Source organism: Mustela nigripes, chromosome 1, assembly GCF_022355385.1.
Source record: "Mustela nigripes isolate SB6536 chromosome 1, MUSNIG.SB6536, whole genome shotgun sequence".
NCBI lineage: Eukaryota > Metazoa > Chordata > Mammalia > Carnivora > Mustelidae > Mustela > Mustela nigripes.
The window spans coordinates 205467162-205484554 of NC_081557.1; the positions used below are offsets into that span (position 1 = coordinate 205467162).

At 56.7% G+C, this 17393-nt stretch overlaps 1 protein-coding gene across 11 annotated transcripts in view; it reads left to right on the forward strand.

Annotated features, from left to right (window-relative positions):
* Positions 1-17387, forward strand: part of ABLIM2 (actin binding LIM protein family member 2) — a 133841-nt gene extending 116454 nt beyond the window's left edge. For 6 of the 11 annotated variants that reach the window (XM_059380171.1, XM_059380187.1, XM_059380226.1 and 3 more), the window contains 5 exons: positions 47-108; positions 5362-5416; positions 6734-6741; positions 6952-7032; positions 17181-17387. In XM_059380171.1, coding sequence (XP_059236154.1) covers positions 47-108; positions 5362-5416; positions 6734-6741; positions 6952-7032; positions 17181-17294 — 320 coding nt within the window. In that variant the 3' untranslated portion in view covers positions 17295-17387. The remainder of the gene's footprint in view (positions 1-46; positions 109-5361; positions 5417-6733; positions 6742-6951; positions 7033-17180) is intronic. The other 5 variants (XM_059380193.1, XM_059380242.1, XM_059380212.1 and 2 more) reach the window with 1 other exon arrangement.
* Positions 17388-17393: the final 6 nt, after the last annotated feature.

Sequence of the window (17393 nt, forward strand, 5' to 3'; positions counted from 1 at the left end):
GGGGCCTCCATGCGTGCATGACAGGGCTATGCTGTGTCTGTTTCAGGACTCCCCTATTCCAAATCTGACCCTCCCCCAGGACACGGAAAGAATGGCTTGGACCATCGGGTAGGTACTCAACGCCTCCTTGGCTCGCGGTATACTAACCATGCCACGCCAGGAGCCTGAGCATGGAGCCCATAGCTTCTTGACCCTGCGGCAGGAAGGAGGGGCCTGGGGACCCTGCTCGCCCACCGCCTCCACCTGCTGCCCTGCCTGGGGGCTGTGCTGGCCCCTCTGCAAACCACCGTCAGACTAGACCTGGGATCCCCTCCCTTCCTCCCGTCTAACCCCGCCCCCGGCTCCCAGGACACCCCTGTGTGGAGGAGGGGGAGACAGCACCAACCCAAGTCCCCTTCTGAACCACGCCCTCCTTCTGTGACCCAGAGCCTAGTGAGGGGCTTCCAGGATCAGCTAGTTGGTGAGCAACATGAGCCACGGATCCACTTCCTTCCTGGAGTGTATCGTCCCCTCACTGCCACTGCCTCCAGCTGTCACCATACTCAGTGCCATTTGCATCTGGGACCATTACCGTCACTGCTAATGCTGCCACTCGCGCCCATAACTTTCCTGGATCCCACACTTCCGTAGCTGGCTCTCTCTGGCTGCTCCCAGCTAAAGGCTGGTTGGACTTCCCCATTCTGCCTTCCCAATCTGGGATCTTGGAATGTGAGCCCAGAGAGTTTGGCGCCTGACTTGTCCCTACAGAGGGGCTGGGCGACTTTTTGTCACTGTTCCCACAGCTTCACTAGTCCCCATTGAGGACCCCTGGGGTGGGGCGGGCATGATGGTACCAGAGGTCCCCCCTATAAAACCCCAGGACCCCCCCTCTCAGGCTGCCTCTCCCCTGTCTAAGGAGGTTTGTCCAAAACTGGGGCAAGTCATTCCACCAAAGAAGGTGCTCAGAATTCGAGGCCCCCGTGTGTTGCATAGCAGAGGTCTCACCAATAGTGTGTAACACCTGGATCACCGCCTCCGGTCACCAGAGCATACCTCGCCAGGGCCCAGCCACCTTTGCATGGCTTGACTCCAGGGAAGCCTCCTCCCCACTAACCACACTTCCCGTTCTGGAACAGGCTCGCTCAGGGCTCGCATGCTGCATGCTTCTCTCAAGTTTCTTCTAAGGATTTCTCCATGCTTCCTCTTCAGTGGACAGCAGGGTGGGCACGGCAAGGGCAGGGGGCAGGAGGACGCCCACAGGACCCCCACAGCACCAGGAAATGTCAACCCTTGGGCCTTAGGGTTGGGGACCTGAGGGTGGTGGGGAAGCCTTCCGGAATGTCCTCTGCACCTGGAACAGCTTTTCTGTGACTCAGGGGCCCAGGAGGGTAGTGGTGTTCTAGCCCTCAAGCCAAGTCCTGGGACTGTCCCTCAATATGTGGAAGACAATTAAGGAGGAGCGCTCAACGTTTCTAGCCTTGGGGCCTGGGCCACACATCTTCTGGGGAGATGTCCTCCTTGGTTCATGCTGGAATGGCTTGGATCAATGCTCCCAGCACTTGCAGAAAAGGCCACAGCCACCACACGCACCCAACCCCAAACGAGCTGGGAACAGCCAATCAGATATTCCAGCATGGACACAGGCTTCACTCCCTCTCTCAGAACTAGGGAGAGCAGGGGCTAGACAGAGCTTTATAGAGTCTAGAGCTGATCCTCTGAGAATGTTCCTTCTATGGTCTCAAGGGTGGGAAGCCCATGTTTCCTGCAGATGCTGGGGGGTGGTTGATCAAAGCGGGTGTGTCTTCTTGGGAAGATCTTTAGCTCTTCATGTTGCTGATATGGGAAATTGGGGACAAGCACTGGCGACTTCGCTTTAGGGTTCTTTTTCCCTGCAAAACTTCTTTTCCTGTTGTTGTTGTTGTTGTTTTCAGACGTTCTAAGACTTTTATGTAATTTTATGCCTATTTCTCAGTAGGAAGGCCAGATACTTGAGCCTTTGAATGATTAGCCTTTCACGGTGCGGCCATTCTCAGCACCTGGATGTGGTCACCCGCTACTGTCTATTGCCCACAGTCCTCACAAGCTACTTGTTAGGTTGGTTTTATTTTGTGTGTGTCTCTACTTCCGGAAAGAATTCTAGGCAGCCTGAAGGAAAAACAGAGGCACACTGAGACCAGAAACCCACCAACCCCAAACAACAAAGGGGCAGAGAAGGAAGCTCTGAAAGAAATTATGTATTAGAATCCTATCAGAAACAAAAGAATATTGTATGAGCCAAACCTCTGGAGCTTAGCTTTGAGCTTCCTTGTAACCAGGGCAAAGAGGCAAACATGACCGGTGTGTAGTTCTTGTCCAGTGGAAGGAGATCCATTCATGGCGGAGGCAGGGTGAGGGGAGAGGTTTCAAGTTGTTGCTTTGAGAGAGATTTGGGGACCAGCACCCTGAGTCCCAGAGCCCATTTAATTGTCCCGCTAACCAGCCTGCCACAGAGCCCACTCATGGCGGAAGCTCTCCTCTCTGTGGAATAGATTGTACAGTAGTCACCTGTCACAGGTGCTCCCATGGGTAAGGCATCGTGGCTCTCAGCATGTGTCCCCTGGTCTGTTATTAACAGAACGACCACTGGCCACTGACAGAAAAACCCTGATGGCGAATACGTAGAGACTGAATTCTCCTGCTGGATGACAGATTCTAATAGCAATAGAGGGGACTCTAGTTCATGATGACACTTCATTCAGCAGGCATAGCCTTCGTACATTTAAGCACACCCAGCAGCATGCCTTTGCTGGGACCCTCATTAAATTCAAGACGGGAGGCACTTTCAATGTGGCATTTGGAGTCAGACGTGTGGATCCAATGAACAACAACAAAAAAAGTAGTGAAAGTTGTTTGGAGCGACTGAATAGTGCAAACAGCAAGCCGTCTACTAGGTAGATGGGAAAAATCTTTATCTTTTGAATCAGGTTTTCATATGCCTGGAAAGCATTTGCAAAATGCCTGTGTACAAGGAAACCTGAATAAATTAAAGAAGTCTGCTATTTTCCCATGGTGACACTGGAAAGGACACTTGCCACGCTGAGCCCCGAGTTCAAATCCCAGCTCTGCCACCAGCCTGGTGTATGTCTTCGGGAAAGTCACTTGTATTTCCTGAGTCTCTACTTCCTGGCTTTAAAAGAAGGTACCCTGACCTCTTAAGATCAGTGTGAGGACAAGTAACGGTTAAAACATGTGAAATATCCTAAGCTCTATAGCTTGGTTACTACAAGAGTAATTGTTACAAAAGCAAGTTCCAACCCCTTGTTCCTTCCCCGCTGGTGGCTACTAAGTGGAATATTCCAGCTTGGCAGGACAGTAACAATGAGCCCTGAATGGGCTCATTTCATTCCTACTACTAACAATTCCAGTATCATCTTTGAGAAGCAAAAGACATAGGTTAAACATTTACAGTTTTGTGTATTGCTGTGTGATCTTGGGCTCATTCCTTGACCTCTCTGAGCCTCATCGATAAAACCACAAGGATGAAGCCCACCTCCTAGGCTCACAGCGAAACTTGTAGACCATATCTGTAGGGGTTGTGGGCGACTAGTAAACTCCAAACCAATGGGAGAGGCAAATTAATCTGTTGCTTTTCAATTCTCTGGTGCTTCTCTTGAGAACCATAAGGGAATTAGCCAGTGGTGGGCCCGGTGACACTGCCCTTGTGGGCCTCCCCTGGGTACCCCATCTGTTAAGGAATGACCACAAGGCTTCCTTGCACCAGAGAGGTCTTGGAGATCCTGGGCACTTAGAGGACCAAAGGTAAACTGCTTTTCCCCTGCTTTGGACTGATTCGGTCCCCCTCCCACCCACCCAGAAGATGCCTTTCCCTCTCTCCTGGGAGTCTCTGTCTGGCCTCAGAACCTGGCAGACCAGTGGACTCTCTAACTGCCGGAGGTGGTGGTGGTGACCCGAGAGTCAGTGGCCTGTGATGCAGGGCAGTGGGCACTAGGGGGAGGCGTCTCTCTTCCATATCACTGACGGGCCCGGTGGTAGAGAAGGCGCCTGGAGAGCAGGTTGGCCTTGCCTTAGGCGGGAACCGGTTTCCGGACCAGACAGGTGCGCATAGGGGTGCTTCTCAGCGTCATGAGAAAATGTTTCAAAATCTGTCCTTGCAAACTGCTAAGGAGAGTGATTCTGTGACGGTCAGGAGAGTGGATGGGGGTGAGGGCGCCTGGCCCAGGGCTGACCCTGGGTGAGGCGAGCAGGGCACTTGCCAAAAGGCTCCCTAATCAATGTAAATCTTGTTCTAAGGCAGTGTTTTTTAAAATCCAAGTCAATGCAAGAAAATTCATGGTGAACAAAACACCAAATATTTACATAGAGACCGGCTCCAACCCTCCACTTATGTGCTTGCCCGACTCACCCTCCTTGTCTCCTCTGTTTGGGATGAAGGACTTGGCACTTGTCCGCTGCCCGCACATTCTCTGGGATGACACCTGCTCCTTGCAGGTCACTCTTGTGCTTCCGGAACTAGTGCTGACCGTGTTTTTCCAGTCGCCCTGTACAGGGTGAGACGTGACCCAGCCCTGGGACTGCAGGGCTCCCTTGAAGCCCCAGCCCCCACCCCCACCCCGCACGGAATCCCAGGGCCCATGTCAGACCCCAGAGCAGGTGCTCGGCCTGTAGGAGCCATGTTCTTCCAGCGGCTCTGTGGACCGGGGGCCGTAACAGAGCTGGACTCGTGGTATCGTGCCAGACACAGGAGTTGGGGGTAGAGATACAGGGGCTCAGCATCTGCTTTGGGGGCCCAGCCCCCCCCCCCCCCCGCTTAGTGGTGGTGGGGTGATTTTTCCCAGGCTAGCGGGAGTTAAGAGACTTTCCGACCTGGGTGGTGGAGTTGCATGGAAATGGCAGTCTGCTGACGACTGCCGTGAACGAGGGAGGCAGACACCTGAGACGGTGGCCTGTGTTCCTTCGGCATGTCCCCACCCGAGAGCCATCCTCTGTCACGGCCGCTAGGGAGCACAGAGCACTGTCTGGGAGCTGTAGGGACCGGCCCTCCTGGATGCCTGGGGACCACGGGGTCTGGAGGGGAGCAGAGGCCCCTGTGGGCTGGCCTCCACAGCAGGCTAGGCTGCACCCCTAGGGGCCCGTGGGGCGCAGGGAGGAGGCTTGGAAGGCGGGCAGAAGAGCTGGGCCAGGCAGGGTCTGTGCTGGTCTGGAAGGCAAGGGGGGAGGCGTGCGAGCAAACCCGCCAAGGGTGTCTCAGCATGGCCCATCCAGAGCCGGGGCACCAGGGACTCTGGGGAGCCCACCGTCCTCCCACCCAGGCCGGGCAGCACCAAGGCACAACCCCCCGCCCCAGCAACCTGCCTCCTGCCGCCTTCTCTCTTTCTCTTCCAGAATGCCAATCTGGCCCCTGGTGGAGCAGACCTGGATGCCAGCTGGGGCACGCGAGGTACAAGATGCGGGGACCCCCATGGGTCTCTGGCTGGGCAGGGGTCTCTTACACATTCCCACAATTCTGAGATGGGCCCCTCTGGGACCACATGGCAAAGACTCTGAACGTCGCGCAGTGGGGGGAAATGGGGGTACTCGTTACCCCTTGGGGACCTGGTTACTTCCATTTTTATGTTACATGATGTGCTCCCTTCCCTCCTCCTCATCCTTGAGGACAGCTGACCCTGTCCCGATCCGTTGGTCACTCCGGTCACCCGGGGAGAGAGCTGTGTGTCAGAATCGCCGTCCTGTACCAGGACTGAGGCCAACCCCATCACCCACCATTACATTCTGTGGCAAAAGTGGGGGGAAGCATCACAACAGAATGCCTCTGGGGTCTGAGTCAAATGAATTCAGGTCCCAGACTGCCTCCCACTCCTCCCGGCTGCATGGGGCTCCCGGGCTTCGAAGCAGGAAGGTTGCTTGCCAGAAGCTGGTGCTCCTGGTGTGACCCCGGCTGCCTGGCAGGAGCCTGACTGGGCTTTGCTGGTTCTGAGCCCCTCCTGGGTGGGGTGCTCACTCGCCCCTGTGCCATGCGGGAGCGTGCACTCGTGGGCTGCTGGCTCACTCTGGGGGCTCGCAGCCAGCCCCCTGCATGTGGCTCAGAGCTGGCATGTCTGGGTGTTGTGTGGGGCCCGCTGGGAAATTTGGGGACCGGCCCATGTCGCCAAGGCCCCTTGTCAGGGTCCCCCTCCCAAGACCAGCTTGCGGACCAAGTCCTAGGGGTCTGCTTTCTACATGGGTTCTACGTGCCTTGTATGGATCAGAGGCCCTCTGATCCATACAAGTCTGTTTTCTGACATGGCAATTTTAGTCTGGCAGAAAAACCTTTTAAAAAGCAAGCGTGGGGGACTCAGGAATATAAAGGAGGAGCTACAGGGTCAAGAAGGTAAGAGAGTAACAGGCCAAGGGGTCAGACCCTGCGCGACTGTCCATTTCTGCAATGCCGCAATGCCCCCCAAACCACCCTGCAAGGTCGGCTCCTCAGGTGGGTAAACCGAGGCAGGCCGCGTTCTCAGGGCGGCCCGGAATCCAGGAAGACAGTATCGTGCCCGAGGAACATGGTGCTGCACCCGGCTCCCAGTCTGGCCTCCAGCCTCCTGACCATGCCTCCTGCTCCCCAGTTCCTTCCACAGAATCTGCCCCCCGAGGACTAGCGACCCAGTGCAGGGGGTGGAGGAGGGTGGTGTCCCCAGGACGGGACTGCTTCTGCCGCTGGACTGCGTTCCCGCACTTTCTAAACAGCCACGCGTGGCTTCTGCTCTGTCTCTTACAGAATACAAGGTAAGAGGGGCCGCCCGCTGCCACGCCGACCTCTTCCCGCCTCCACACAGCTGCCCAGGTTAAAAGTTCCTTTTGTTGTGGTTTCCTATGAAATGTGTGTGTCCGATGCCGGCCCAAGTATGTACTTTCTCTGTTGGCCTTTGGCTCCGCCTTTTGGTCCCGGCCCACGCCTGCTTCCTGGGGTGAACCTGCAGCTTCCTCTCCCCACAGATCTATCCTTATGATGCCCTCATTGTCACCAACCGAATTCGTGTCAAACTGCCCAAGGACGTGGACCGGACCCGGCTGGAGGTAGGAGGGCATCTCCAGGAGTGGGGGGCACACATTCAGGCCTGGAGGGGGGGGTCCTCTGCACGCATCTGTCCCCAGCATCAGCGCTGAGCACCCCCAGTGCTCCCACGGGGGGGGGCAGCATGAGGCCCACAGTGGGCTCGGAGCCAACGCCCCAAGCTGTTTCAAGGGCCTGAGAACTAAGGAGTATGCCCCAACACAGATGGCTTTCCAAGGGCTCTAACTGCGTGCTTCTGGCCAAGAAAGGCTTCGTGACAATGCCGAGTTGGTGGTGCTGGTTTTTCCCCTGGGAACTGACACTGAGAAGATGGTCACGATCTTTGGCCTCTCGTTTGGCCACGTTCATACCAAGTGAGAATAATAAGCTCATCTTTAAGTAGAGGCTTTGAAGGCCCAGAGGGTGTCAGCTCAGAGGAGATATTGGGATGATATTTGTTGACTGAAAGGACTTGCAATGAGCCATGGTCCCGTGGGCCGACCTGCAGGACTCAGTCCCCCCATTGTCGTCCTGTCGGATAATCACTGTCCCTGCACGGGATCTCCCCTCCCGAGCCCTGTCAGCCACCATTTTGCTGGGTAGTGTGGGGTCTGGAGTCTCTTGGGGACCCAGGGCTGGCCCTGCCCCCATCTGTGCCCCAGGGCTGGGCCCCCCCGGGAGGCTCAGGGAACATCTGAGGCCAAGTGTGTGTCCAGCCAGGGCGGGAGTCGCCAGACCGCCCTTCTGGGAGGGAATCGTAGGAGGGGCGCCCAGCCAGAGCGGGAAGGGCTGCCAGGAAAAGTCGGGAGGCCAGGCGCATCTGTATGGGACTGCCACCTAAGAGGGGATGGCTGGCAGCCCCGGCAGGGAGCACTGGGGTAGAGGGAGGGAGGCACGTCCGCTGCTCAGGAAGAAATACAGGGCTGGCCTTTGAAGGAGGGATAGGACTCTCACCAGCAAAGAAGGGAGAGCAGGGAAGGGGCTTTCCAGGCCAAGGGACCCACAAGTAAAGGCTTCAAGGAGTGGGTGTGGGGGTGGGGCACCTGCAGGTTGTCCCCAGGCAGGAAGGAAGCCTCACAGTGATGCTGGTCAGCCACCGATTTCCCCACACTATCTGACCTTGATGTGTGCGCCTCCAGATGAACATACAGCTTCTACAGAGGGGGTCTCTGGGGTCGTCACTCACAGCCGGGAACAGCAGCCCTCAGTGGGAGTAACGGTGGTGGGAGAGGGTCTGGGGATGCTGGTGTGGCTGTAGCCTTGGGCAGAGATACATCCATGTGGAACTTTCCTGTTGCAAGTGACCCAAAGTGACTCAAGCAAAAAGGGCCTAACCAGCTCATAGGGTTGAGCGGTCCCCCCAGGGCTGGCTCGGTCCTGCCTTGGGATCAGATTCCTTAGGGGAATCTTCGGGGTGCCTGCTGTGGGGGAGACGGGGTTCTGGGAGGCCTCAGTATGGGGTTCAGATATGAGAGTCCCCACTTGCTCCGCAGCGGACATGCTCTTTGCCTCCTGCTCAGTGGAGTCCTTGTTAGTCGTGTGGTCATGTCCCCAGCTTGGAGGGTGCCTGTTTGCTGTGTGTTTTTGTTCCTTGAAGGGCCAAGCCCTGTGGGCTGGTTGCCTCATGGAGAGAGCTGAGCCTAGAACAAGATGCCCGGGGTTCCTGGGGCCTGGGGCCAGGAGCTCGTTAGGACTAGCCGTTTCCCTCTAGGGACTAGGTTGCCCTTTAAATGACACCCCCTTTTCTTTTTGCTAAATATCAGATAAAAGGTGCAAAATAGTGGTTAGTGCCTCTAAATACTTCCTTTGAGCAAACTCGGAGGACAGGGTCATGGGTTTAATCATGCATTCTCCAAGAACACACCCAAGGGTGCGTCTCTGTATTCACTCTCCTGTCATCCCCGCCAAGCCGGAAGGCAAGCTGGAAATGTTTCCAGCGGTGGGGAACGTCCCACATTCTTCTGGGCTGGAGCTGGGAGGTGAGCCAGGAATGGTCTAGGAGGGGCTGTATCCCAGCAGGACAGGAGGGCCCCTGATGTTTTTATTTCAGGGGAGAGAGCTTTATTTTTAATATAAAAACATTTTATAACTCTTGTAGAACTCCAGAAAAATGCAAAGAAGAAGGCAAACATCACACGGAATTCCCCCACCAAGTTATAACTCCTGTTGGCCCCACGCTGGTGGACATGATTCTGATCTCTTTTGGCACAAATACCCAAAATTGCTGAATTCCATTTTTGATGAGTAGCTTCATACTGTTTATGGAATTTGATATCAGCTTTTTTCTTTTAAGATTTTATTTATTCATTTGACAGAGAGAGATCACAAGTAGGCAGAGAGGCAGACCGAGAGAGAAAGGAGGAAACAGGCTCTCCGCGGAGCAGAGAGCCCGATGCAGGGCTCCATCCCAGGACCCTGGGACTATGACCTGAGCCAAAGGCAGAGGCCTTAGCCCACTGAGCCACCCAGGTGCCCCCTGATATCAGCTTTTTAAAAAAGATTTTATTTATTCATTTATTGGGGGGAGCAGCGTGAGCACAAGCAAGGGAAGCAGCAGAGGGAGAGGGAGAAGCAGGCTCAGTCACGCTCTTGACTCTTGCTCCCAGAATGCTTAGCTGACTCTCTCCTTCATTTGATGACTATGTTTCAGGCCCTGAGCTGGGTCCTGGGATGTGTGATGAGCAGACACAGGCCTGAGCTCTGCCTTCCCAGACTCAGTCTGATGCAGGAGGCAGAATCAACCAACTGATAACCCAAATGAGTATGTGATAAGGGTTCTAAAGGGGAGGAACATGGGCCATCAACAGTGGGTAAAAGTTAACTGGGAAAAAGGAAGTAACTGGGTAAAAGGAAATGTGTTGGGGTGTGTGTGTGTGTGTGTGTGTGTGTGTCCATATATGCATGTGTTTAAGGTGAGGGAGGCCCACAGAAAGAAAATTCCAGGAAGAGCAGCCAGTATGTGCAAAGACCCTGGGGCAGGAAGCCACAGGAGCTCTTTGAGGAAGAACTTTAGGAGGCTAAGGTGTCTGTACTTGAGCAGGGTGAAGGTAAGAATGGGCCCAGGTCTTGCCAGGCTCGGGCCATGTTAAGCAGTTTGGATTTTAGTCTTAAGGACAATGGCTTTTAATTTGAGGGACTTCCTGATCAGATTTGTAATTCAAAACAGCAGCCAGGCTGCACCGTGAAGCCCAGACTGGCCCTGTAGGTGCAGGGACACTGGGAAGCAATGGAGTCATCCAGGCAAGAGATGCGGGCATCTTGGACAGTGTGGTGGCAGTGCCGAGGCGCACAGTGGGTGGATTTGGGTTTTGGGCACTATTTGGGACGTCAAGGTGGCAGGACTGAGTCATGGAGCGTGCAGTGTGGCGAGGGGCAGGGACACATTTAGAGTCACTCCAGGGTGTTGGCATGGGGTGGTGGCTGTGCTGGTGGTCCCTGGATGGAGTGGGATGTGCCGGGACCCTAACAATCACAGACACGATGGGGCTTGGCTGGGGGAATTCAGGATGCTTAGCCTTGCAAAATGAAAGGGGCCTAATAGGAGCCCGTAGCACAGAGCCCGTAGGTATTCTGAGATATTGGTGCCATTTGGGGGAAGAATGGCTGTCCTCCGCAGCTCAGGAAGTATGGACGTGTGGTCAGAGGAACCATGTAACCCCGATAGGCAGGCAGGCTTCCCAGGAGACCCATCAGGGGCCCGGCTGAGTGCCATTCCTGAGATCCAGGGCTCTCTGTCCTAGAGGTTCTGGACCCTGGCTCCTGTCCCAAGGGCTGACCTGAAGACCTCATGCATTGGAGGCTCTCACATCCTTCCTGCATTTGGAAGTTACCCTCTGAGGATTTGCTTCTAAGAGCTTCCAGGAGCCTTGACTGTCCCTGGGCAGAATCAGATATCCTGGGGCCACTCCCTGCACATCTCTGCCCAGCATTTGCCAGAAGACATCACTGTTCTGTTCATACACCAGTGTCTTGTTGCACGAGGATGGCATCCCGGGGAAGAAAGGGCACACTTAGCATCAGGATGTCCTGGCCGGTGTGCCCTGCTCCTCAGTCCTCACTGAGGGACATTCTGCTGTGTAGGTAGAACGCTGTATCAGCCAAGTCCTCCAGAGAGACAGAGCCAGTGGGAGATAAAGAGGGGAGCACGCAGACACGAGCATGGCCATTTATTTTCAGAAACTGGCTTGAGTAGTCATGGGGGCAGGCAGGTCTGAAATCTGTAGGGCAGGCTGATGTGCTGGAGACCCAGGCCCGAGCTGACACTTCGAAGCAGAATTTCTTTCCCGGGAAGCAGGCAGGTTTTGCTCTCAAGGCCTCCAGCAGATGGGATGAGCCCCCCGCCCTGTCCCTGTTACTGAGGCTAAACTTTACTAACATGAACCACATCTACAGAATGTCTTCCTAGCAGCCCCAAGATTAGGGTTTGGCCAAAGAGCCAGGCACCATGCCTGGCGAGGCTGGGACAGAAAGGGTAGTTATCCAGGGAAGCCACCGAGAGAATGGGAACAAAAGGGGCTTCTAGTCCAGCCGGGGCCTGGGGGCTGGCCCAGGGAGTCCCTGGAGGACCCTCCAGACTCGCCATCTTCTCTCCAGGGTTTGCAAGTGCTCAAGTCAGCAGGGAGTCTGTGGCTTCCGGACTGCCCCCACCAGACCTTGAGGCTGAATGCACTCCTGAGTTTGCCCCAGCAGTAAGAACCCAAGTCAGAATGCGACTGGAAAGGAAGGACCCTGCAGTTAAGAATGTGTCTTTTGTTTAAACTCATCCAACCGGTCTAGTGAGAACCTGATAGACTGATGGCAGCCGCTGAGAGCGAGAGCGTGCCCAGCGCATGGGCGTGGGCTGCACCAGAATCTGGCATCTTGGGGGCTCCCAGGTCCGAGGCTGAGCAGTGCTCCCAGGCCAGGCCGAGGGGCAGAGCTTGCAAGGGTGGAGGATGGTGAGCGAAGAGGGAACCACAGGGGAGAGTGGGGTACGCAGACCCCGTGGAGAGGGGAGGAGGTTGGGAGACAGTAGGACAGGGATAGGGGGAACAGACATTTGGATTCAGGGATACACGTGACCAACCCAGATCGTCCCTGGAGGAGGGAGGGAGGGAGACTGGGCTGAAGGAGCAGGCCCATGCCCACCCTTGTGGAGCTGGGAGCCGGATGAGGTCATCAGTAACCAGGTCAGCAGGGGCCTGATTGGCTAGGGCAACACGGGAAGGCTCCCTGGAGAAGCGACATTTGAGCTGGGTCATGTAGGATAAGAAGGAGCCGTTGTGCTAAGGGAGAGAAAGCACTGCAGGCCTTGGGGTGGCAAAGATCCTGACATGGTCTAGAGCCCCCTTGGAGCAGAGTGGCGGTGGGAGAGGTGGGCAAGGACACCTGGTGTGCAGGGCCTCGTGGTGCAGGGCCTCGAACCACTGGACAGCATGTCACTCCACCTGGCGTGGCCTGCGTCCCCTCCCTGCCGCATGGGCTCTGGGAGGGCTCACGGGACAGTAAGTGGAGCATTCGCAGCACTCCCCAGACAGGCCAAGCTTCATAGATAGCGGGGGCCATTGTTGTGATGACGGGGATGAGCTCGGTCCTCCTGTGAAAAGCGGCCCCTCGCTGGCCCAGGAGAGGCAGGCTGAGCGAACCTGCGGCCTGAGCCCCCTACCCCAGCCCCGGGCTGCCGACATGGGTGCATGGGCTGGCCTTGCCTCATGGGATGGGCAGAAGGAACGGCTGAGGGTCAGCCGGGCCCCTCCCAGGAGAACCACTGAGCTTAGAGAAGTGAGGGGCTGCTGGAAGTGCCCGGCGGGGTGAAGGCCACAGGAGGGCAGACTGGTCACAGCGTGGGGCAGAGGGGGCATGGCCCCGAGGGGGGGGGCTCTGGCCACTGGGCCCCCTCTAAGCTCCCTGGTCCAGACCTACAGCTTCCTGGCTGTGTGACCTTGGGCAAGGCCCATGCCCTCTCTGAGCCAGGGTTTCCTGGGGCAATAAAAGGAGGAGAATCTCAGGATGTGAGCATGGCAGCAGGTGCAGTGAAGGCTTTCAGCTCAGCCTGACTCACCGTCCTCTGTCAGTGCAGGAGAATTGTGCAGTTTGCCTCCTACACCGGGGTCCTGGCATGGGCCTCATGGTGTCCACGGAGCTCCCTGACACTGGACACCAAGACTGTATGAGAGATGTGTTTCTACCGGGATGGGCTGCTTCACCCATGTTACCCAGAAAAAGCTGGGGATTTCTGCCACCAAAGGGATAGCTTAGATGGCCAGGCTTCAGGATAGCTCAGGCAGGCCTGAGTTGGGCCCTCATTCCATAGGAAGCTCTGGGCAACTGCCGGGCTGAGCCGCACAGTGGTCTGGGAGCACAGTGCTCTGGGCCCCCAGGCGGAGTTCCAACGTGCCCTTTGCAGGCTCTGTGACACCGAAGCATCTCCTGCCTACAGCTAGGTCTGCAGCCTTGCAGAAAGGAGGTAACTATGGGAGTGGCCTGTGCCTCGCACACCGACCATTCATGGCTTTTCTCTCTGTGGGAAGATGTATGCGCGTCGGAGGTCTCCTCGGATGAGCTCCTGCAGCGGGCAGGTGGTTGGTCCTTATGACTCACATGTTCGGGGAGCCTCCACCAAGGGCACCAGATCAGAGTGAAGTCAGAGGTTCGTTTCCCTCAGAAAACCCCCTTCTAGTCCCAAGAGACTGGCAGAAAGATCATTAATGCTTTATAAGGCAATGAGGCTTCTGGGTCACAGGTATCCCATTAACAGGGCCCTCCTGGATCATCCCACAGCCCTCACTGGGACCCAATTCCCTAACTCTGCCCTCAGTGACATCGCAGTGGCAGCTTGAAACTGGGGCTAGTGTGAGAACGAGGTGTGGGGAGCTTGTGGCGAGGGTACAATCAGGAGAGGCTTCCTGGAGGAGCCGCGGTCCATGGCCAGGTCTGAGCAGTGAGCACATATGTGAGTATGCCACGTTGCAGAAATGGTCTCCCCAGGGGCACTTCTTGGAGAGCCCAGTGCACTCCAGGAATGAGGCTGTGTCAGAATGAAGCCAAGCCACCCCTCTACAAAGGTGTCCCACCCTGGGCTTCCTCCCTACTCGCTCAGAAAGGAGCTTGGCCATGCCTGACTTTGGCAAGCGCCTGGGGGTTGGGCTGCCCCTCCTCCTGGGGAGCTAGGGCCAGAGGAGTTGGCCTGGGGCCAGAAAGCTGGCTTCAGCCCCTGGGGTGAGCTGTGCCCCACCTGTCCTACCTGCCATGAGGTACGGGGTGAAGGAAGATACTACGCTCCTGAGTAGACTCAGGAGACCACTTCTGCAAGGTGGCAGGGGCCCTACGTGCTTTTCTGGGGGTCTGCTGACATACGACCCCTCCGGGCAAGTGTCATGCAGGGACCTCCCGCCCAGGAGACAGGCCCCCTGGGACTCCGGTCCTGGCTCCATCCTGGTCCAGCTGCGCCTTGTGACCTGACTTGGGTTACGATTCTAGAAAATGGGAAGAAGCACATCTGGGTCTTCATGTGCTCTTCCACCTTTCGAATGTCAGCCCCTCCGGCTCACTGCTCAGACCTGGCCGTGGATGGCGGCTCCTCCAGGAAGCCTCTCCTGATTGTACCCTCACCACAAAGTCCCAGAGCCCCCAGGCCTCCTTCTCACACCAACCCCAGTTTCAAGCCCCATGACCCTGAGCAAGTTTATCTCGAATGCCTCAGCTGCTTCTCACCTAGGTGGCAGGGGAGACGCATCAGGGCGAGCTCCCCTCTTTCTCCTAAGCCCACCCTGTCTTCCCTGCTCGCCGTGGGCTCCTGGGGGCAGCAGGAATGTGGGACTGCATCATCAAGATTAAGTACACATCGCACCCCGGGCCCCCACAGGGAGCCCAAAAGGCGGGAGCCAGCCTTGAATATTTTCAGGGCTGGGTCGGGCCTCCTGCCCGAGGACAGACCAGCCGCCCCCAGCAGCCCGCTTGTGTTCAGGCACTGGGCATGCACCATACCAGCTCCTCTGGCCCTCCGGTCTGCCCGACTCTCTCCTGCCACTGCTCCATCACATGTCCCCAGAGTACAGGTCCTGAGGGTGTGCCTTTCCGTGGCCACTGGACCTGGGCTCTTTCCGATGCACTTCCCAGGCCAGCTTGGTGCCAAGGGTGCAGGTGAGCTGCGTGGGACCTGCAGGGACAGGGCTCTCTGCCTCCCCCGGCTCCCCCAGGACGTCTCCCAGCTGCCACAGTCCCCCTTGTCCTGGGTGGGGTGGGCCCCTAGGCTTGAGCACACAGTCCCCCCTTGGCACTGTCCTCCCACTGCTGGGGTGCCATGCCTCCCGCTCATCCCCCTCCTGTGTATCCCCAACCTGACGACCTCCTCAAATGGCTCAGCCTGGAGGTCCCCGCCTACTCAGCAGGGCCACCTGGGGGCATCTCTTGGGTCATCCACTGAGGACAGCATGGAGAAAGTGAGACGCCCTCCCCCGACGCCAGCTTCGGGCTCTGGACAATCCCTGGATCCCCTGCCCGGCTGTCTGCTCCCCCAGGGGCCTGGGATCCTGTCCCAGCCAGGCCACTGGTCGGTGCGGAGAGCAGGGGACATAGTTTGGCTCTTGTCCTGTCCTCTTCACATTGCGGTTGCCCCACGGTGATGGGGAAGGTTGTGATTTGGTACCTAGAAGTGGGGTGCTGTTGTCTGATGACAATTCCGTGTCTCCATGGACTGGCTGTGAGCCCCATGGCATGCTGGTGTCCGTGCCATGTGGACAGTTCATTTCTGCGGCACGCCAGGATCTCTCCCTGTGCTCAAGCTCAAGAGAGCAGTGGGCAGCCAGCCCCTTTCCGGCAGAGTCTCGCTGGATTGGGGTGTTTGTGTGTGTGTGTGTGTGCGTGTGTTTCTGTGTGTGTCTATGTATCTCTGTGTGTATGTGTGTTCTGTGTCTGTGTGTGTGTATCTATGCATCTCTGTGTCTATGTGTGTCTGTGTGTGTGCTTGGGGGTCTCTCTGTGTCTGTATGTGTGTCCACGTACCTGTGTGTTCATGTGTCCATGTGTCTGTGTGTGTGTGTCTGTGTGTCCACGTATCTCTGTGTCCACATATCTCTGTGTCCGTTTGTCTGTGTCTCTGTGTGTATCTGTGAGTCTCTGTGTCAGTGTGTGTGCTGAGTGTCTCTGTGTATGTGTGTGTGTCTGTGTGTCTGTGTGTCTGTGTGTGTGTCTGTGTGTCCGTGTGTGCGTGCACATGAATGCACTGAGTATTCGGGGCCCCGATTCAACGAGGAGGCCCTTCGGTGACTCACAGGAGACTGAGTGCAGTCCTGGGTTCCCTCCTCCGGATCACGCCGACATCCGGCTCTAAAACCCGCTGCCTACCGCACGGATATAGGGACTTTTGTGAAGCCACGAACAGTCAGCATGGGTGTCTGTGCTTTTCCTAGTTCACCAAATGTCTTCACCTCTGTTTCTCTCTGGACCATCACAACCCTTAGGATGAGTAGTTTTGTTTTAAAGTCAAGGAAACCGCATGGGTGGGAGTGACAAGAATTGTTCGCTTTCATTGTAAAATTCCTGTCACATTCACCCCGTGTGCAGCCACCTCCTCAATCAAGTTCTGGAATGTTTTCATCCCCCTGAAAGGAAATGCTGCCCGTCGAGCAGTCTCTCCCCACTCCCGTCCGTCCCCAGCCCCTGGCAGCCACTTCGTCTTGGTCCCTGTGGATTGCCCCTTCCTGAAGCTTCGCAGAAACAGAACCACACACTCTGGGGCCCTTTGCATTCAGCCTCCTTCCCCGGCCTTCCTGTCGCATGTCTTAACCGCGTTGCCCTGTGCATCAGGCCTTCGCGGCTTCTCGTGGATGGAATGTGCTCCACGCTGTGTGCACGGACCCCACTTAGGCAGCTGGGTATTTCGTGTTGTGGCCACTGGGGGTAATTCTGCAAATGGGGGTGCACAGGAGGACCCTGTGTGAGTCCTGTTCGGTCGGGCCCCTAAGCAAGTCTCTTTCTCTAGGCTCAGTGACCAGCGCTGCAGCGTGGGAATAGTAGGGATGCAGAGGGAACACAGGGAACTAGATGGCCCCATAGGGAACATGGGGGGGGGGGGCATGGCCGCCTGGACACCGATCCTGCCTGCGGACAGCCCAGCAGCACGGAGCTGGTCTTGCAGCACGCGTTGCAGAGCTGATCACTGCTCCCCTCTGGGTTTTCCTGTGGTTTGCAGAGGCACCTGTCGCCCGAGGATTTCCAGGAAGTGTTTGGGATGAGCATGGAAGAGTTTGACCGCCTGGCCCTCTGGAAGAGGAATGACCTCAAGAAGAAAGCCCTGCTGTTTTGAGTGCCACCAGTGTGTGTGACCACGTGCACGCCTGGCGGCAGAGCACGGGACGCCTGGCGAGAACCACAAAAACCCCTCCTATTGCACCTGGCTCTGGCT